The 20,872-nt window shown below is 36.2% G+C and overlaps 2 protein-coding genes across 3 annotated transcripts; both read left to right on the top strand.

Annotated features, from left to right (window-relative positions):
• Positions 1–1,245: 1,245 nt before the first annotated feature.
• Positions 1,246–5,665, top strand: LOC125842560 (growth-regulating factor 3-like). Its single transcript, XM_049521868.1, has 6 exons — positions 1,246–1,386; positions 1,507–1,567; positions 1,680–1,997; positions 2,828–3,206; positions 4,826–5,289; positions 5,394–5,665. Exons 3-6 carry the CDS (start codon positions 1,766–1,768, stop codon positions 5,399–5,401), a joined length of 1,083 nt encoding a protein of 360 aa, XP_049377825.1. The 5' UTR covers positions 1,246–1,386; positions 1,507–1,567; positions 1,680–1,765; the 3' UTR covers positions 5,402–5,665.
• A 2,443-nt stretch (positions 5,666–8,108) lies between these two features.
• On the top strand, positions 8,109–20,241 carry LOC125842546 (DNA-directed RNA polymerases IV and V subunit 2-like). Of its 2 annotated transcripts, none has more exons than XM_049521853.1 (8): positions 8,109–8,197; positions 10,008–10,560; positions 11,185–11,397; positions 14,247–15,127; positions 15,516–15,807; positions 16,992–17,954; positions 19,220–19,491; positions 19,631–20,241. In XM_049521853.1, the coding sequence occupies exons 2-8, from the start codon at positions 10,021–10,023 to the stop codon at positions 20,127–20,129; spliced, it is 3,660 nt and encodes a 1,219-aa protein (XP_049377810.1). In that variant the 5' UTR covers positions 8,109–8,197; positions 10,008–10,020; the 3' UTR covers positions 20,130–20,241. The 2 variants fall into 2 exon arrangements, with proteins under 2 accessions (XP_049377810.1, XP_049377809.1); XM_049521852.1 differs by lacking the exon at positions 8,109–8,197 and adding an exon at positions 9,778–9,851.
• The last annotated feature ends 631 nt before the right edge of the window (positions 20,242–20,872 follow it).

Genomic DNA, 20,872 nt, shown 5'->3' with positions numbered 1-20,872 from the left:
ATAAGTGACGTAGAAATATAGTTACGCGACTTAATATAACTCAAATTAATCACATTCACATTCTTTAAAATTCATAAATACGAAAATGCTCCTCATTAAGAATTTCTCTATTTTTACAACTTATACACAACTTCTAATTAAAAATTGAGTNGGTCGCTGAAAATTCTAGTGTGTCGCCGAAAATTCTTGATTGAAACTATAAGATCTACAATGTCATCTTTCTTTGTTTCTTTTCCTTTTTCTTTCTGTGTTAGCCTTTTATGTCGAAGAGAAAATTGAAATTTCTATTGAAATCGATTTTTTTTTTAAAAAAGGGGGATGGATATGCTGAAAACAATGACAACAAGGTATGAAGAAGGAAAATGGAGATTGGACCGTGGATGGGGTGAGGGGTTGATTGGAAAAGAGGATAATGGCTGGAAAAGAAGTGTGGTGAAGGAGAAGAAGAAAATTATTTTTTATTTTATTTTTCTTTTATAAAATCAATTATTGTATAATTTTAATATTTTTTTAATGTAAGTGTGATCTTCACTTCCCCTTTTAACGCGTGTAGCCACGCTTTTGTGCCAACTCAATCATTTTAATGTCACATAAGGTTGGTCAATGGTCAGAGGGTTTGATATATTATGTTTTACTGAGTATAAGGGTTCAGTTGACCAATAGATAAGTAAAAGAGTTCACAATACAAACTGATACAAGTATAAGGGTCCATCATATAATTTTGCCTTTACAATTATTGAACTTTTGTAGTTTTGCTTGACATAAGTGACATAGAAATAAAGTTACGCGATATAATATAACTTAGATTAATCACATTCACATTCTTTAAAATTCATAAATACGAAAATACTCCTCATCAAGAATTTCTCTATTTTTACAACTTATACAAAACTTCTAACTAAAAATTGAGTATCTCATCTATGCCACCATACCTCTTGATTATGTGTTGGAGCTTATTTCTTAAGATATTTCACATTCTTGCTCAAACAAAAAGCACAAAGTTTTAAAAAGTAAAAGGGAAAAACAACATATATATCAATATATCAAAACTAGAATAAGATCTTTTGTAGGTCATCTTAATTATTGTTGAACCTTAAGGACAAAGTTTACATCTTTGGGGTCATGATACATTCACATGACTAATTTGAAAGATATAAAAAGAGGTGTTCCATCATTGGACCACAACAAGACATAATTCATTCTACCCCACTCCATAAGGTCCCCCTTCTTTCAATCCTCTTTTCTCCCCATGCCCCAATGCTTCCTTAAACATCAACACTCCCTTCTTTAAACCTTAAACCCTTCATTATCTTTCACAAAACTTCTACTATAATGTCATCATTCACATTGTTATTGTCATTTATTCTTGCTCACATAAAGTTCAATGTAAGTATACTAGTTCATTAATTTTGTCTTGTACATAAGTACTAGTGTTATTTATTTTCTTGATTTCACTCTAATTAAATCTCACTTCACTTTATATATTTTCTTTCTTTGTTTCTTCAGCTTTTATCTCTCTGCTCTTTCTTCCATACTTGTCCAAACCCTAGATCTGTCCCCCTCTTAGGTAACCTCAACGAACTTTGCTCTCTATAACTCACACACAACACACAAAAACACATTTCTCTCTCTCTCTGTGTATATGTTTGTATATTAACTGATGTTGTGTTAATTTCTAGGTGCAGCTTTTTGAGTGAAGTGAAAAAGGGGAAAGTGTGGGGGGTGGGTAAAATTTGGAAAGATTAGTTTTTTAGTAAGGGAGAAGATGAGTGGCACCTCTACATCAGTAGTGGGGGGTGGAGGTGGAGGGGAGGGGGGAATGGGGTATGGATATGGTTACCGGCCGCCATTTACGGCGGTGCAATGGCAGGAGCTGGAGCATCAAGCAATGATATACAAGTACTTGGTGGCAGGTCTTCCTGTGCCACCTGATCTTGTTGTTCCTATTCGTCGTAGCTTTGAAGCCATCTCAGCTAGGTTCTTTCATCATCCCAGCTGTATGTTCTTCTTGCTTCTCTTTCTTATTTTATCTATATCTATTTGAAAGGTTTAGTTCACTTTGATGGTATAATTGAACCATGCAGATCTGAAAAGAGGGTTCTTTTTCTTTTGGCATTCTTGAAAATTTTCTGTCTTGTTGTGGATGTGCAATTATTACCATTTTCTATTCTTTGTTTGGGATCAGAGTAATGGATTTACTTTTGTTTGGTTAGTGACTTCTTTATCTGTTTATCCATTTTGAGTGCAAAGATCACTAATCTAGTCTATATTGGGTTGGAATCTAGTGTGTTATAGCTTTCTCTTCTCTGTGTCAATGTAGCAGCAACACTTTTTGTTTTTGCCTTTTAGAAGCTTATCCGGTGTGTATTTAAGTTGTTTACGGTTGAATGTCGTGAAAGAAAGCAGATCCGGTATTTTAATTTAATGGGTTCAACCTTTTATATTCTTAGTAATGAACTCAATATACTTTTAAAATTATGGCTTCATAATCTAATTTTTTCGTTTTACACACACGTAAACATCAATATTCCGTGTCAAAAATATTGGGTTTGGTTTAACTGGTAGCACTAAGGCTATATCCCCAACTGATCATGAATAGTTTACAGAAGTGCTTACTTTCGATGTCGGTGTTTGTAAAAGTGTTCCAGTAGTTGCAACTCTGTGTTGTGGTATGCTCCTATTTCATTGATTTCTGATTGATGTGTGGCTAATTAGATCTTGGTATATATTTTCTTTTCTTGTAAAAGGACTTCTTTCAGGGTGGTGGTTTTTGTTTATACGGTATTAGCTCAGTATGGAGCTTAATGATTTGTTTCTCTATGTGCAGTGGGCTATTGTTCTTATTATGGGAAGAAGTTTGATCCTGAGCCAGGAAGGTGTAGAAGGACTGACGGAAAGAAGTGGAGATGCTCGAAAGATGCATATCCTGACTCCAAATATTGCGAGCGGCACATGCATCGAGGCCGCAACCGTTCAAGAAAGCCTGTGGAATCTCAATCTACTTCCCAGTCCTTGTCGACTAGTATGTCACAAATTACAACTGGGAGCAGCAATACAAGAGGAAGTTACCAAAATAGCAGCAGCGGAAGCTTCCAAAACATGCCACTATATTCTGTTGCTAATTCGGGAACTCTGAATTATGGAAGCACTGCAACAAAGCTGCAGATGGAACCTGTCTCCTATGGAATAGATAACAAGGACTATAGGTACCTCGGTTTTGTCCTCCGTTGTTCTTCTTATGCTTGGATTGCAGAAAATAATGTTTCTTCAAGCCTTGATCCCGGGCACTGCTCGTTTGAAAAATGATTCTGTCTTTTGTCATTTTTCTTTTGGGGTGGGTAAATGATAGATATGTGAACTCAATGCCACATTAGGAGGCTGCTATATAGGACTTGGGAGACTGTTGTCATGACATCAAGGTTTCCCTTTTTGCCGCTTATGACCCATTTTGTAGCCTGTACACCTTCAGTTCATCTTTCCACTTACGTCTTCAGTTCATCTTTTCACTTCTGCTAATTTCAGACCTAAGCATTGTAGAATTTGATAGCCTGATAATTTACTATTGATCCACCTCTTAGTGTTATTTTCTTCTCACTTTGGAGCTGTTTATCTATCAAGGTCCTGTCCTGAATAGATGCAGGAAGGCTGCTTATTTTCTTATGCAGCTTATACCATTAACAAAGACAAAAGATAGTGAGGGCAAGAGCAAAAATAGCTATTGTGTCTCTAAGTATTTCTTTTAAACCTAGTGGCCCTTCAGGACTATCAGTTTTCAGGTCAGAGTTGTGTTTAGATCCTGGATATATGGTGAGATCGTGGGTGGGTAAAGATATCCTAGGTGTATGTGTGACACAGACAGAATTTCGTGTAACAGGAAAATGCATGTCTGATTGCTGGTGTCGGTTGCAAAGTTGTGTCCTTGAATGTGCTCTTCATGCTACTAGATGGCAATTGGTATTATCTTTGTAAAATGAATTTGGGACTTGGGAGTTGCACTGATCCCAGAGGGGAGAGAAGAGGGGAACAGAGTTGCGCAACCGAGTCACAGGAATCTTTTGTTAATTTACAGGTCAAGTTTGAAATAGTTTTTAGGAAAATGGAATATATTCGTCTCTGTAGTACTTTCAAGGAGGAGCAGTGTCAATATTTCCATGCAATAGACGAAAGGCTTCTCCTCTACGGGCTCCCACTATTATGTTAAAACAAGAAGAATAAAGTATTTTCCGGTTACTTATCAAGTCATAAACTAGATTCCTCTATGCATATAGAGTGTGTTTATTTTTATCGTGACATTTTTATCGGTATTAGCATGACACATGCTTGCAGAGCTCAGTGATGGAATGTTGGAAATATTCTGTACTTCCCACAATTTGTTTTTCTCACTGGAATTATGTCTGATAGTCTAAATAATGACAATGTAGTGTTAAATGACTATAGCCTTCCGCCAAGTTGCCTTTTAGTCTTTGGCTAATGCATATGGTGCTGAAGAATGCATAATCCCTGCTAACTATGCACCGGCTCCTCTCGTCTTTTTTTGTTTTCCTGCAAGTTGCTTCCTTTTTGTTTCCAAATGCATTCCCTTTCTTCTATCCTTTCCCAATTAAGAAGTTGACAACAATCTTGGGAATTTGAAGAAGCTAATCTACTTGAGCCTATGATTTTGATAAAATCTACGTATTGTTGGGGTACTTTGCCTTGTACTTCTTTTAATACCGTACTTGACTGCTGGTTAAAGTAACATGTCTAAATGCTGTCAGTTTTGTATTACCTTCAGAGAAGTAAGTGTTGTAACATCCAGTTTCATTAATGACAAAATGTACCACAGGTATCTCCATGGAATTACTCCTGATGCTGATGAGCATTTATCTTCAGAGGCTTCTGCTACTGTCAGAAGTTTAGGGATGGGGACCAACACAGACAGTACCTGGGTATTGCCTTCTCAAGTTTCTTCAAGCCCCATGGCGAGATCAAAAAATGATTCTCAGCTGCTGGGTAGCTCAACAGAGATGCATCTACCTAATCTACTTGAGCCTATGATTGATGCAACAATTTCAAAACGACGACACCAGCATTGCTTCTTTGGCAGTGACATTGATTCACCTGGAACAGTAAAGGAGGAGCAGCATTCAATGCGCCCTTTCTTTAATGAATGGCCCACTGCTAAAGAATCGTGGTCCAACCTTGACGATGAGGGATCCAACAAAAACAATTTCTCCACAACACAGCTCTCCATATCCATTCCAATCGCTCCTTCCAACTTCTCTTCAAGGAGTGCTTGCTCCCCAAATGGTGAATATTAACATCCTTGGGAAAATATCTTGTTCCATTGTAGTAGTAGTCTAGTCTTTTACAGCAAACTAACTAATTGAACTTCTGGTTTTCCTTGCCTGCAGATACTTGAGGGAAGCTGCCGCTGTATAAACTCCAAGCAGTTTGGTGCTATGCAGAAGAACAGACAGGCTAGCGCTAATCCGACATCTGCTTGTATGAGCTATATATATGTAACCTTTATGTTCCTGGAACATTGAGTTGTTCTACGTCTTTGTGGTTGATTGTCTAATGTCAACAATGTTTTAAGAAGAAAAAAAACTAGTTTTCTTCGAATGCTGATCATGTTTATTGTCGAAAATAAATGTGTTTTACCAGCCATTCTACTGGGGTGAGATGATTACTCTGTGATTTAAGTTGTAGATTTGATTTCTTTAGGTGTATTGGTGCGATTTTATATCGTTTACACGAAGAAACTTTGTTACAGTCTCCATCTCGTTGGATTGCAGTATTATATCTTTTCCTTCTCTCTTTCAATTGCTTTAATAATACCTCACCCAAGAATGTCAAATGCATTATTGAGAATTGCAATTAGAGAAGATGAAGCTACTAAAACCAGCTATGAGAACCCTTTACTTCTGTTTCTTCTGCTTCTTGATTTTCTGCTGTACTACAGCTTGGTATACCAATTCTATGATCAGAGTCACACATCCAGTATGGATTGGCGACAAAGATGAACTTGTGTATTGTTGGAAATCTTACGAAAAATACTTTATCATGAAAACTGTAAGGAATTCTTGAAAGCTTGAGGTGTGTCAAAGACACTGCCCAATATGCTCAACATATATGACAATTCAAGTGTGCTTATAATAGACAACTCAGGTAGACTTATTACCAAACAAAATAGAGGCAATGTTGTGCTTTCTGCACAGCAAACTATGCTTAACACCACATCTACTCTACAAGAATCAGGCAGTTTTTATGCTGAGCGAGGTGACTTCAAATGGTTCTTCAATCCAAAAGTTGTGTAATAGCTTCAACTTGGTGACGTCAAGTACCTCTAAACTATGAGTGAAATTTCAGTGACACATCTTCACTAAACTAATGTTCTATTATTCTGAACTCATTTTTTTTTTAATTTTGTACACCTTTTAAGCATGTGTGACACACTTCGTGACTCCACGTAGTTGAGGCGCGTGGGAGATGTTTGGATGCCACGTAAGCCAAAAAGGTGTACAAATTTTTTTAAAAAATGGGTTCGATGTAATAGGACCTTAATTTAGTTAAAATGTCTCTGAGATTTCGGTCATAGTTTAAGAGTACTGACAAACGTCTAACGGGGTATGCTAAAGGAATGGAAATGGGAAATTCAAGCTTTAGCCTGATTGATTGCAAAGCTGAATGCTCGAATGATCGCAAATTACCTTAAGAAATTATTGGCATTAATTATAAAAGATACTATTTGACTAAATTAGTCTTATTTTTCTTAAATGCATAATTAATGACTATATTTGTGGAGTAATAAAAACGAAACTAAAAGAAAAAAGTATTACTTACTCTTGATTTTTAAAGTGATAACTGACAAATATGTTAAATCAAACATTTACTTAAGTGACAATGAAAAGGAGTTGAGGGAGTTATTTTTAATTATTAAAATATCAAGAGTAATTAGCCTTTTTATTATTACTACATGTAAACGTTTCTTTATGTTTGACACAATAAATATTTCTTTAACTTATTTTCTCATATTCGATATATGGTTAATTTTTTTTTTTAAAAAAATATATAATTTAGAAAAATATTATAAAAGAAGTGTATGGGAATGAGGTTACTCACTCGATAAAGATGATGTATATTAGGAATGAGAAAAATACAATCAATACTACTCTCTCCGTCCCTTTTTATATGTCATTTTTTATAAATAGTTGGTCCATAATATTACTTGTCATTTCATAAAATCAATGCATAAATTATCATATTATTTCTTTTTTACCCTTGTGAGTTATTAGCCTTGAAAATATACATTTGACCAAATTAGAAAAGCTAAGTAAATGATTCATGTTCATTGGTTAAATTAATTAATCAAAATAAATTAATTCATATTCATTGATTGAAAATTTGAGTTCCAAAAAAATTAAATAAGGATAGAAGGATAAAATTATATCATTTCTTAATGCAAGTGTAAAGTAAAAATGTGACATATAAAAAAAACGGAGAGAGTACCATTTATTGAATTTGATTTTTCTATTTTCTGGAAAAATTAATATGAAATACCATTTATTGAATTTGATTTTTCATTTTCACTAGGAAAATCATTTTTCTCATTCTAAGAACTTATTTTATGAAAATAATTTTTCAAAATATTAACTAACGAAAATACGAAAACATTGAAAATCATTTTCTCAACGTTTTTGATAAAACAAATTTCCTCGTACCAAACAGATCCCGAGAGACCGAAGGTTTGACACTATCAAAAGAATGTACTTTTTAAAATATTAAAATAGTGAGCAATAATTACTCATTAATATATCATCAACGGATGTGGTGCAGTAAATGAAACTATTTTTTCTTAATCAGGAAGTCTCAAATTCTCCTTGGTTGGTAGCCTTACCTCCGAATGGGGCCGTAGCCATCACAAATTTCAAATAGACGAGCTTAGTATGACTATCGAGTTAGGGAAAAAACAAAATTAGTATAGCTTTTCTTTTTGGTTTATTTCTTTTCACATTAACACGTGGCATCATTTCATTGAGTCAGTACACATTATACCTTTTCGATTCCATTTTTCCAATGCATAAAAGAAAACTGACAAGAATTCACACTCACTAGCCACTGCTCTTCTTCTCTCTCTGCTTGTTGGCGTGACTGCAGAAAAAACTCTCAAAAAAAATTCAACCAAAAAATAGCGAAGCAGAAGCTACGATACTTTGTAAGCTGTTCTCTTTTTTTTGCTTTTTTCTAAATCGTTAAGCAAATATTCAGAAAATGTGTGGTTTTACGATGATTTTTTGATACTCGCTTCAAGTTTTGTGTTTGTTTTTAAGTAATCTATGTGGGTTTTGTTCATTTTTAACACCTGTTTTTGATTCATGTTGATATACAGTTATAATGCAGTATGGTCTGCAAAATTTTATATGGGGTTTTAATGAAAAACGCCGGGGTTTTAGATGAGAGAGACATGTGGAGAGAAGATGAGCAGATGTGTGAGAGGTTGTATATAGTGTCTATAAAGAGAGGAAGAATTAGGCGGAAAAAGTCTTGGGGATGAGAAGTGATTAGATAGAATATGACATACTTGCCGCTTACTGATGACATGACCTAGATAGAAAGATACGAAGGTCAAGGATTAGGATTGAAATGTTATTTCTTTGCTATTGTATTTGCTTTACTTGTTTGATTTTTGATATGCTTTTCTTGAGCTGAAAGTTTATCAAAACAACTTGTTTACCATCACAAGTAGGGTTTAGAGGTGAATTGACTGAAGTAGGAATATTAGGGTGCTGAAATCCCTGAAAGCACTTTATGGGTTTTGTGCAAAAGAACAGGAAAGTTTTTTTAAAAATTTACTATAGTTTATACTTTTCAGAAAATGTTGAAGACATCTTACGGGTATTCTAGAGGTGAAAAGAGAAGGAAAAAAAGAGATACAAATTAGGCAGCTTATGCCAATTTCAGGAAATGTTGAAAGCAACTTAAGTTAAGGGTTTCCTAAAAAAAGTTTGTAATGTGGGTAGCTTATACATTTTATTTAAATTTTTGTGTTCTGATATGCTGGTGAACGTTTTGAGTCTTCAAGATTTGTTAGTTTTTATGACTGGATGGATCAATGCCAACTCTTCTCCATTGTTTTCAGTATGGCTTCTTTACTACGGTATATTTGCTTTACATATTTGATTTTTGATATGTTTTACTTGTGCCGACAGTCTATCGAAAACAACATCTCTACATTCTCAAGGTAAGGGTGAGGCTGAGTAAACACCACCTTCCCCAAACTCCACTTGTGGGATTACACTTGGTATGTTGTTGCATGGATCAATGCTAGAGTGAATTCAAGTCGAGCTTGCTTTCCTGTTATTCTCTGTTGGCTCTCATCATAAGTCATAGGGATTTTGGAATTTCTCATAATTTCTTTAGAAGGCATGTACAAAGTTACATATACTCCGCCATCCCAAGAAGTACAAGTCGAATGCATTCCAATTTTCATGTATTAAGTCAGTGATTCTTAATCTTTTAAAGTAACATTATATATATATTCCAAAGTTACATATAAGATACTATAAGTCACAACCTTTCTTTGTCTCTATATTCTCTTGCCTTTTATCTTCTTTAGAAATAGGTCAACCAGAGTGGAACTGGGTTGTCAAAAACACAGTTTACATTTAAGAGAAAATTTAACCAAGCAATCCCGATTTCCACCCCATGGACATTTGTATAGTCTTTTGTTTTGTGCTTTGTTTTTTACTGTTTCTAAATGAGAACTCCTTTCTAGTTAGAAATAAATGAACAAGCCTTAGTCCTTCCTCTTTTTTCTTTTAGAGAAATACTCATTTGGCCTTCCTGGAAGGACTTTACTTTCAGATGGGGTAACTAAAGTCTTTTAGCTGTCGATTTTCTTTATGTTGTACCATTGATTGATTATGCCTTTGAAAGGAGAGATCACCTGATCATGTTTGTGCACCAGTACAGGTTGGAATAAAATTCATGTGGATTGATGCACTTTGATTTTGTTTTTGATGCAGATGCTTCATTCAAATGACAATTTCTGATATCATGGAAGATGTGGGATGTAGTAGTGGAAAAGCGAAGACATCCAATGGATCAACAATGATGGACTTTGATATTGATGGCCTTTTTGAAGTAGAAGATTATGATTGGGATGAGGACGAGGATGAGGATGATAATCTTGATATGGCTTCAATTAAAGAGTTGGGTGGAGGTTTCTTGAGAAACTTCTGTAAAAAGGCATCAGCTGGTTTCTTTGAGAAGTATGGCGTAATTAGCCACCAGATTGATTCATACAATGACTTCATCAGGTATGGAATCCAAAGGGTGTTCGACTCGGTTGGGGAGATCCATGTTGAGCCAGGTTATGATCCATCAAAGAAAGGTGAAGGTGAATGGAAGCATGCTTCTGTCAAGTTTGGGAAAGTAACCCTTGATCGGCCAAAGTTTTGGGCAGGGGAAAAGTTTTCTGCCTATAATGGGGAAGAGTACCTGGACTTGTGGCCACGGCATGCTCGCCTTCAGAACATGACTTATTCTGCCAGGATTATTGTTGAGACTCATGTTCAGGCAAGAAGATGCTTGTTTTTGTCTAATATTCAATTTCTTTTTTGTTTTTATCTACCGTCTATATTTTTACGTGTATTGTGTTCTTTCTGTTTATTTATAATCATTCATTTTCTTATTATTCTCAATTTTGAATTGGCCAGCTTGCAAGTTTTCTACTATTTTTGGTATACTCCTTGTGTACGAGTGACTTTTTGCCCTAACCTTAATAAAATTATTTCTTTATCAAAAAAGTTGGATTAGCTAGCTATGTTCTAAGATTATTGCATTATGTTGTTCTTCTGTAGATTAAGCTGTTAATCTTGTTGGTCTCTCTTGAACAGTTCTTTATTAAATGCATTGCCCATCTGACAAAAAAGTAAGAAAATGGTCATCACAAATGAAACAAGAGCTCTGATCTGCATGCATTTGAATTCTTAACATTTTGATATCATTTTTTTGAACTTCACAAAATTCACCCTTTATCTGGAGTACTACTGATATTTGAAATTTAATCCATTCTCATCCATGTTGTGCATTGACAAATTAATACGGTTAGCATTGAGGACACATCCAAAATGTCTTTTATTTTCCCTGTTAGTTTCTTATTCTTTTAACTTTATTGGCTGCCCTTGAAAATGATTTCAGGTGTTTACTAAAAAGCTAGTTAGAAGCGACAAGTTCAAAACTGGGGTAGAACAGTTTGTTGACAAGGAGTGTGTGATGGAAGATAAAAGGGATGTCTTCATTGGGAGAATTCCTGTGATGGTGAACTCAGAGTTGTGCTGGATGAGTGGTGCTGACAGGCCTGATTGTGAATTTGATCATGGGGGATACTTCATAGTCAAAGGGGCTGAAAAGGTAAGATCTTTCTGCTAGCACCTCACTCCAACTCGTTTGGCCATAGATGTTCCTAAAAATATTTGGGGAAAAACTTGGCATATCTCGTTTGGCCAGATAACTTGCCACTATTTGGCAAATATTTTTGGCCAACAATCCAAATTCCCAAATACTATAAAGCACTAGTATTTGTGCCAAATTTTATTTTTGTTAACTTTTAAAAATTTAAAAATTACCGCAAACTTTTATATTTTATAAAAACACCCATCATTTATCGGTTTGGACTGAATTTAGTCCTAGTTCGTTGTACATAATTTATACAGTTATATACATTATACATATATTATTAGTTTTTATCTGAGCTTGCTCTCCGAAGTTACTTCCAACTACAAGTAGTAATAGTAGTTTTTCGTATACAAATCAATGGTGTCATGACTTTTCACGGAACATGTTCATTATAAAATGATAACACAAATTTATGAGTATTTTTAATAGTTTTTAGAACTTATGGATATAAATCATATTTCTTTAAAAAGTCAAATATTTCTCTCAAAGTCTATGGCCAAACACATGGTGAAACTTCACCCAAAAAGGACTTGACAAAAATATTTGGAAATCTATGGCCAAATGCTAGTTTGATGCCTCGCTGTCTTCATCTAAAAAGGGCATAGAAAACAAAGCTGGACAGTTGATGGGAGCTAGTACACTATTTAAGCCCCACTGAGTAAAGGGAAAATAAAAGATACTATTCAAAGTACAGCCACACCAATCGTTTTCTATACATCAAAGTCAAACTAGCATAACTAAAAACAGTGGAATTTCACTTTTTAATGTTAGAATTTATGTTTGAAATTTAAACTCTTAGATTAGTTGGAATGTGACACCTTTTCCCTACAATATGATATACTGAGTATTGGAACAAGATGAGTTCATTGGAGTAGAATGCTTATAAATAATTTGTTTACTCGAGTTATACTAGTTTAGAATTGAGGCATAGTGTTGTACTAGTGGCTGTTGTTGCTTAAATAGTTGTGTCATTTGACAGATGTTGTAACTTCGAAAAATCTATAATTGCAATGTTGTGTCCCTATAATGGAAGATGTAACAAAAGAGGAGGAAAGAGAGGAGAGAAAATTTAACTTTCATGTTAGACATATGACTTAGTGATTGATTAGAATGATGGTAGTGTGAGGTTATTCTGAAGGTCCTATCTACTTTTTGGGGTTTGTTTATTTGTTTTTATTGAAGATACCGATTGAAGATTGATCTTATGAAGGTGAAGTTTTTGTACCACTTTACATAATGTCCCGTTAATGTAGAGTTCGGGATGAAACAGTTTTGTAGCATGCATAAACCTTTAGGAGGAAAGATGACGTGCCTCCATCGTAATTTCTTCTAGTTGGATATTACAATATTTTTAGTAAGATAGGAACTCTGATTTTGTAAGACAAGTTGCAAAATATGGTGATACATTATTTCTCTTCTGTAAAAACTTCAATGCCAGTCTGTGGATAGCCATGTTTTTCAGACTCTCCAAAAATGATCCACATCCGTGTCGGGCCTTCAAAATACACTACTTTGAAGGATTGGACACGCACTCGTCGACATTTTTGAAGAGTCTGAGTAACATAGATGGATAGTATAAGAACTCTGTCTCTGTATAATGTGTTGATTTTGCATGTTTAATACAAGTTGCACAAATATGTGGTGTATGATTTACTTATTTATTTAAAGCATCTATTTGAACATTGATTTTTTTTCCTCAAAACAAAAACCTTTGACTTTGTTGATTTGTTGATTCAGAGTGTCATGGATGCCTTTTAATACAAGTAGCACAAATCTGTGCTGATAGGTTATTTACTTTTCTGAAAACCAATCAATTAGTCTCGGCTTTTATCTTTTAACCTGGAACATGAATATGCTCAGTTCTAAGAGAAATTGAATGTAATAGAAAGCCAAATAGACAAGAACTGATTAGGAGCTTGATTATTCATGCCCAATATGGTATATAGTGGAAGTATGATGGATCCTAGATACAGACCCTGTAAAAACTACACGTGCAACTTAAAAATTCTGATGCAGGAACTCAAGGTATGAACTTTATGTTCCATTTAGACAGTAAATTTTTGTGGAGAGCCCTCTTAGTATCTTATATATAATTCAACGTCAACAACAAATATCTTACCATAAGATCACAGAGACCAGTTGGAGATCAGATTTCATTGTTAGGAAGCTAAGAGACTCATGATTCTAAGTATCTCAAATGGTTTTCTCTGCTCTACGTCGTTCCTTAGATTGTGAATTTTGAAGTGAAAATAAGGTGATACCCACTCTAAAGGATGCACTTATGAACCTAAAGCTGTTAGCTCGAAGACAATGATCCAAGTAAAATCCACTGTGCTTGTTGATTTTAATGTAGTAGTAACAACAGTTCATGATTGATCGTTCGTTTTATGGAATCATCTGCATAGCTTGGCTGGTGGTGACGGTGAACCAACATTTCCAGAATAGTTAAACAAATAACATTTTTCCGCTTCTGATGTATTGGGAAGAAAGGGGTATATGATGCAGGATTGAGTTTGATATATACTTTCAGGAGAATCCTTTTCTAACTTCTGGGGATAGGATAAGGAACCAGTCACTGATTCTGCTTTCATGTCAATTCTATTACATCTTAATCTTATAGCTGTTGCATATGGAACTGAGATCAGATTAAGATTTTTTCTTGTTGATGAAGATTTTAGGCGTGCATTCTAACCTCATGCTATTACTATAGTGATATAGAATAATGTTTAACCTTTTTGGCATTTAGAAGTAAATTTCCTATCACAGTTTAAATTTAGATTGAAATCTTGCAATTTCCATTTCAGATCTTCATTGCACAGGAGCAGATCTGTTTAAAAAGACTCTGGGTGTCAAACCATTCCACTTGGATGGTTGCATATCGCTCCGGTGAAAAAAGGAATAGAGTCTACCTTAAACTGACTGAGACATTGAAACATGAGCACATTAAGGGAGAAGCAAAAGCCCTCAGTGTGTATTTCCTTGCAGAAATGCCAATTTGGGTCTTGTTTTTTGCTCTAGGAGTATCCTCTGACAGGGAGATAGTAGATTTGATTGATGTGGATATTAAAGATACTAATATCATCAATATACTAGTAGCTTCAATCCACGATGCTGACAAGAATTGTGAGGACTTCAGGAAGGGGAAAAAGGCTCTTGCTTATGTTGATAGACTTATAAAGAGCTGTAAATTTCCACCTCAAGAATCTGTTGAGGAGTGCATAAAAGAATACCTGTTCCCTAATCTTAGTGGTCTCAAGCAGAAGGCTCGCTTCTTAGGCTATATGGTAAAGTGCCTCTTGCTCTCTTACATGGGCCGCAGAAAGGTTGACAACAGAGATGATTTTCGAAACAAAAGATTGGATCTGGCTGGTGAGCTCCTTGAACGAGAGCTCAGGGCGCACATTAAACATGCCGAGAGGCGTATGGTGAAGGCACTGCAAAGAGATCTTTGTGGAGATCGACAAGTGCAACCAATTGAGCACTACTTAGATGCGTCAATAATTACCAATGGTCTCTCCAGGGCTTTTTCTACTGGTCATTGGTGTCACCCTTACAAGAGAATGGAGAGGGTTTCTGGTGTAGTTGCAACTCTCAGACGAACAAATCCATTGCAAATGACTGCTGATCTAAGGAAGACACGTCAGCAGGTTACATACACTGGGAAGGTTGGCGACGCTAGATACCCGTAAGTGTTTCTAAATTTATATCGACCTATTTTTTTTCGTGTTTCCCATTAGCAAAAATAGTGACTTCATTTGACTTGCCTCCTGATCCTTTGCTCATTCTGTCATAATTTTTTTGGTATTTTATTTCCCTTTTTGTCAAGAAGGGGAGCCTTGGAGGCTGGAGCAACCATAAAGTTGTCTCCATGTGACCTATAAGTCACGGGTTCGAGCCGTGGAAGCAGCCACTAATGCTGCCATTAGGATAGGCTATCTACATGACACCCCTTGGTGTGCAGCCCTTCCCAAGACCTGCGTGAACGGGGGATTCTTGTTCACCTGGTTGCCCTTTATATGTGTTTTCTTCGGCTTAATTATGATAATCTGATGATTTTTGAATAACTTATGCAGACATCCTTCACACTGGGGAAAGGTATGCTTTCTATCTACCCCAGATGGAGAAAATTGTGGCCTGGTAAAAAATTTGGCTAGTATGGGTCTTGTCAGCACAACTGTTTTGAAGCCACTTCTTGAGACATTGTTTCGGTGTGGGATGCAAAAGTTAGTAGATGATAGTGCCACCTCACTCCATGGAAAACAAAAGGTACTTCTAGATGGGGATTGGGTTGGAGTATGTGAAGATTCTGCACTCTTCGTTTCAAAACTAAGACGTAAGCGCCGCAGGAATGAAGTACCACACCAGGTTGGCTATGATCATTTTCATTATTATTGTACATCAGAATCATGAAGCCTTGCTATATTTTTTGGTGGGATAAAGTATACTACTTGTTTATATATAAGTATGATTATCAATCTATCAACAGGACGATTAACAAACTGTAAAACACTCGTCTTATTCTCTTTGCTCCTCTAGTTTATGGTATATTGCATTGGATGTAAAACAACATATAAGACCGTAGGAATGAAGTTCACATCAGGTAAGTAGTGATCATTTCCATTTAATTATGTACAAGGGACATTAAACATACTGTAGAATTTTTGGTTATATAGCAACAAATATATTCATTAATTCATTAAAAGGCGATTATAAAACTATTAACCAGATCTGAAAGACTCCTCCTTTTCTCATTGTTACTGAAATAGACATGAATCCTGCAGTACACTGTGTTGAATGTAGAATAACTTCTGTGATGCTATTTCAGGATAACTTAAGTACTAAAGTAGAGATACAATTTTAGGGATCTAAAAAGGAAAGTGTTACGATGAGTTTGGAATAGATGGAATCCTTGAACTCTGTCCATCCAACTTCTGTGATCTTTTTTCTTTTAAGAAATATCTCTTTTTTGTCTGTGTTTTCTGAGCTAGCTTGCACACACCTTGGCTATTCCACCGGGTATTTGCTACCTCCTACCCACACATGTACCGGTTACTCTCACCAAGGCTCAGGTAGGCTGGAAAAAATCACCTTTTGGGAAATTTCTCTTTGCAATGTGCAAAAATTTAAACTAATTTAAATAATTTTTATGATATTTAAATTTAGAAGGATTCAAACAATAAAATAGGATCCACAAGTTCTCTATGAAATGACCTTTATCACAGATTTGGCAAAACAATAAAACTGAAACCAACAGTCCTCTATTATATACTAACCTTTATCTCAAATTTGGCAGTTGGTTTGATGTTTTCTTATAGCACTAGCAGATATACCATGCAAGTTAAAAGCATGGAAGCTTATGTAGCTTCTTCACTGAGGAAATTTGACCCTATACCTTTTTCATTAGCACTGGATTTGCTGTGATAAGTCTCTCTGTACATAGTTATTAAAAATTTAGTATAGTATATCCTCTTGTGGAGATGTTGTATAGCATCCTATAAGATATGTCAATTTGATACTCATACACTGAACAATCTAAAATTTTGTTCTAGGTTGAAGTTAAGAGAGATGAGCAGCAGGATGAAGTTCGCATATTTTCTGATGCTGGAAGGATTATGCGCCCTCTTCTTGTTGTTTCAAATCTTAAGAATATTAAAGCTTTGAAAGATGGAATGAAAGGGGGAGATTATGGCTTCCAAACTCTTCTGGACAAAGGGATTATTGAGCTTATTGGACCTGAAGAAGAAGAAGACTGTCGAACTGCATGGGGAGTTGAGTATCTCTTAAAAGCAGATAAAGAGAATCCACCTGTTAATTATACCCATTGTGAGTTGGACATGTCATTTCTGTTAGGCTTGAGCTGTGGTTTAATCCCTTTTGCAAATCATGACCATGCTAGGAGGGTCCTCTATCAATCTGAGAAGCACTCTCAGCAAGCAATTGGGTTTTCAACAGTGAATCCAAACTCTAGAGTTGATACGAATACCCATCAATTGTACTACCCTCAGAGGCCACTTTTTGGGACAATGCTGTCAGATTCCCTTGGGAAACCAAAATGTGCTCGTCACCAGAAAGGAATGCTTTCACGGCCTGAATACTACAATGGTCAATGTGCTGTTGTTGCAGTGAATGTTCACCTTGGCTATAACCAAGAAGATTCAGTAGTTATGAATCGTGCATCACTGGAGCGCGGAATGTTTCGATCGGAGCATGTCAGAAGCTACAAGGCTGAGGTCGACAATAAGGAAGCCATGGGAAAGAAGTCCAAGGTAGAGGACTCTGTGAACTTTGGGAAAACCCAGAGTAAAATTGGACGAGTGGACTGCCTAGATGATGATGGTTTTCCATTCATTGGGGCAAATCTCCAGAGCGGAGATATCATAATTGGGAAATATGCTGAATCAGGTGCTGATCACAGTGTCAAGATGAAGCATACCGAAAGGGGCATGGTTCAGAAGGTTTTGCTCTCCGCTAATGATGACGGGAAGAATTTTGCTGTTGTATCTCTCAGACAAGTAAGATGCCCTATATGTCTATGCTTCTACTTATGTGCTTCTCTATATTTCTATATGGAACATATGTTTTAAGATGCAGGTTTATGAGAAACCTGTCATTATTAAAAAACCATATTATGTCTTTGGAGAACTGTTTGCTGGTATTTTGCAAGCTTCTTGAAGTACTTGTCTTCATGATAGAAGGAGACAATGCTATGTACATAAAGATCAGAAGTGCCTTGAACCATCTTACCAGTGAACACATTGAAAGAGTAGCAACTGAACTGAATAAAAGCTGTTTTGTCTATAAGTAGCACAACTAGACTCTGCTAAAGCTTCAAAACTAGAAACCAATAGCCAAAGTTGAAAACCTTCAGTTTTATGTTTTAAGGACTGATTGATTTATAAAATCTGATGTTGGTATTATGATCCATCAACGTGTCCTTGGGAAGCATTATGCCATGTGGGGTTTTTTTCCCTGTAAGACAGGGTGATAATAAATCACCCAAGCTCCCTGTTTTCAACCAATGTAGGAAATGTCCAATGTACCAAACAGAGCACCCTCCACCCCCAACGAAGTGTCCCTTTGCCTCACTTATTGACACAGAGATCCGGCAATCCTTTGGAAGTATTACTCTGCCACCAACACAGTGAGGGATTTTTTGTCCTGAAAAGATGCCTGCTGAAAGTGAATGGAGAGAGCTTATAAGCTGCTGTCCAAGCTCCTTGTCTTTGACATATGTGGGACAAGGTCCCAGGTACCAAAAGCTGATATTAAGTCATGAAATGAATTGAACTTTCTCACTGCAGTACATTATTTGCTATATTTATTCAGTAGATTTTGTACTCTTTAAGAGTTAGCAAAGAAAGCCTAATTGTATATTTTTGTTTTGCCTACGGTGTGAATATGGAACATGTAAATATGGCTGAATCAGTTCTACAGATGTCAGAATCCCTACAGGACTAGATATGGAATACTTTGCTGTTTTGCTGTGACAACATTGTACAGTTCCTATAGCACATCCTTTGTGATACTTTATCTATAAAGTTACTTTACCTTTTTAAAAAAGAGTTAGTAAAGAAAGCTGTTAGGTGTAAGCATCATGTTTCTGTGTTATGATTCAAATTTACATGTGTGAGAAAGTTGATTGCCTCCTACTAATCTTTACGTTTCTTCAACCCTATCCTTCCGGAAGATAAAGAAACTCAAGAGGTCATGGAAAACACTATATAACTAATCCTAATTCACTTTAAGTGACTCCAGTATTCTTGTACATTCTGTGCAGGTTCGTTCTCCATGTCTTGGAGACAAGTTCTCTAGCATGCATGGACAAAAGGGTGTCCTTGGATATCTGGAGTCTCAGGAGAACTTCCCTTTTACAGTTCAGGGGATTGTTCCAGATATTGTAATCAATCCCCATGCATTTCCTTCAAGGCAAACACCTGGTCAGCTGCTGGAAGCCGCTTTGGGGAAGGGCATTGCCCTAGGTGGTGGTGAAAAATATGCCACTCCCTTTTCCGCTTTATCAGTTGACGCCATACTAAAGCAGCTTAATGGGTAAGATACAAGAAAACTGTATCCTTTTTTTGTAATTACATGTTCTTGTGCAAAACAGTTAAGCTGATTTTGTTTTATTGTGCTTAATTGTGAATTCTGGTGATTTTTCATTTACTATTAAATGGTATATGACCTGTAGGCGAGGATTCTCAAGATGGGGAAGTGAGAGAGTTTACAATGGCCGGACTGGTGAAATGGTTCATTCCCTGATTTTCATGGGCCCTACATTCTACCAACGCCTCATCCATATGGCTGAAGACAAGGTGAAATTCCGTAATACTGGGCCTGTCCATCCCCTTACTCGCCAACCTGTGGCAGACAGAAAACGGTTTGGTGGAATTAAATTTGGTGAGATGGAACGGGACTGTCTTATAGCTCATGGTGCTGCAGCAAATCTGCATGAACGGCTTTTCACACTCAGCGACTCCTCCCAGATGCACATCTGTGGGAAGTGCAAGAACATGGCGAATGTGATCCAGAGGTCTGCACCAGGTGGTAAGATAAGGGGTCCGTTCTGCCGGTTCTGTGAATCAGTTGAAGATATTGTGAAGGTTGATGTGCCATATGGTGCAAAGTTATTGTGCCAGGAGCTCTTCAGCATGGGCATATCCCTCAAGTTTGATACTGAAATTTGCTGATTTCTCTTATTAAGTTTCATCTTCCAGATTATACTAGCGATGCTAATATGTTGGTACAGATTTTGCTGGCAAACATTATTATTTGTAAATATCTCTAATGCTGATGGGGAAAGAAAACTGTCTCTTGTATCTAGCCTTATTGAGCGATCGATCGAGATCAAGATGGAACATACATGCTGATAATTGATTTGGCATTATAGATTTAAGTTGAGACTCTTTTTGATAGGAGACTGTTGGAATGTATGCGTCCACTAGTCTAGATGGGACCAGGTCCTCAGCACGGTTAAAATAATAGAAAATAACAGAACGTGTTGAAAGTAGAGATTGCACAACAACTTTACGTGGAAACCTCCTTGCTCAAGGGAGTAAAACCACGACCTGGCCTGCCAGAACTTTTCAAAACTTCTTTCACTAATCTTCTCCAAGCAAAAAGCAAAAGCAAGTTTACAAACCGGGATTAACCTACTAATCCCAACTCTAAGCAATACCTCCTATTACTTAGATGAGCCAGAGCAGATACAATACTGCTCACTAATCAGATGAGCCAGAGCAGATACAATACTGCTCACTATACTAATCTTAACTGATTAATATAAACCTTTTAGAGTAAGAACCTAAGTTACCCTTAACCTAGTTCTTACAATGATTCAAAAGTTTGAAACGTTTCTTTTACAAGAAAAACTGATCTTACAATATCAGAACTATTGCAAGCAAACAAAATAACAGCTAGTGCAAGAAGCTTT

This window comes from Solanum stenotomum, chromosome 10 (assembly GCF_019186545.1).
Source record: "Solanum stenotomum isolate F172 chromosome 10, ASM1918654v1, whole genome shotgun sequence".
NCBI classification, from domain to species: domain Eukaryota; kingdom Viridiplantae; phylum Streptophyta; class Magnoliopsida; order Solanales; family Solanaceae; genus Solanum; species Solanum stenotomum.
This window is presented reverse-complemented; position numbering and strand designations above follow the sequence as displayed.

What these genes read in the sequence shown, in the direction of transcription:
- LOC125842546 (XM_049521852.1), top strand. An exon ending in TTGTTGAGACTCATGTTCAG is followed by an intron (nt 10,561 to 11,184) that starts GCAAGAAGATGC and finishes AAATGATTTCAG; the next exon opens with GTGTTTACTAAAAAGCTAGT. An exon ending in TAGTCAAAGGGGCTGAAAAG is followed by an intron (nt 11,398 to 14,246) that starts GTAAGATCTTTC and finishes TTTCCATTTCAG; the next exon opens with ATCTTCATTGCACAGGAGCA.
- LOC125842560 (XM_049521868.1), top strand. Translation starts at nt 1,766, where the DNA reads ATGAGTGGCACCTCTACATCAGTAGTGGGGGGTGGAGGTGGAGGGGAG. An exon ending in GTTCTTTCATCATCCCAGCT is followed by an intron (nt 1,998 to 2,827) that starts GTATGTTCTTCT and finishes CTCTATGTGCAG; the next exon opens with TGGGCTATTGTTCTTATTAT. An exon ending in ATAGATAACAAGGACTATAG is followed by an intron (nt 3,207 to 4,825) that starts GTACCTCGGTTT and finishes AATGTACCACAG; the next exon opens with GTATCTCCATGGAATTACTC.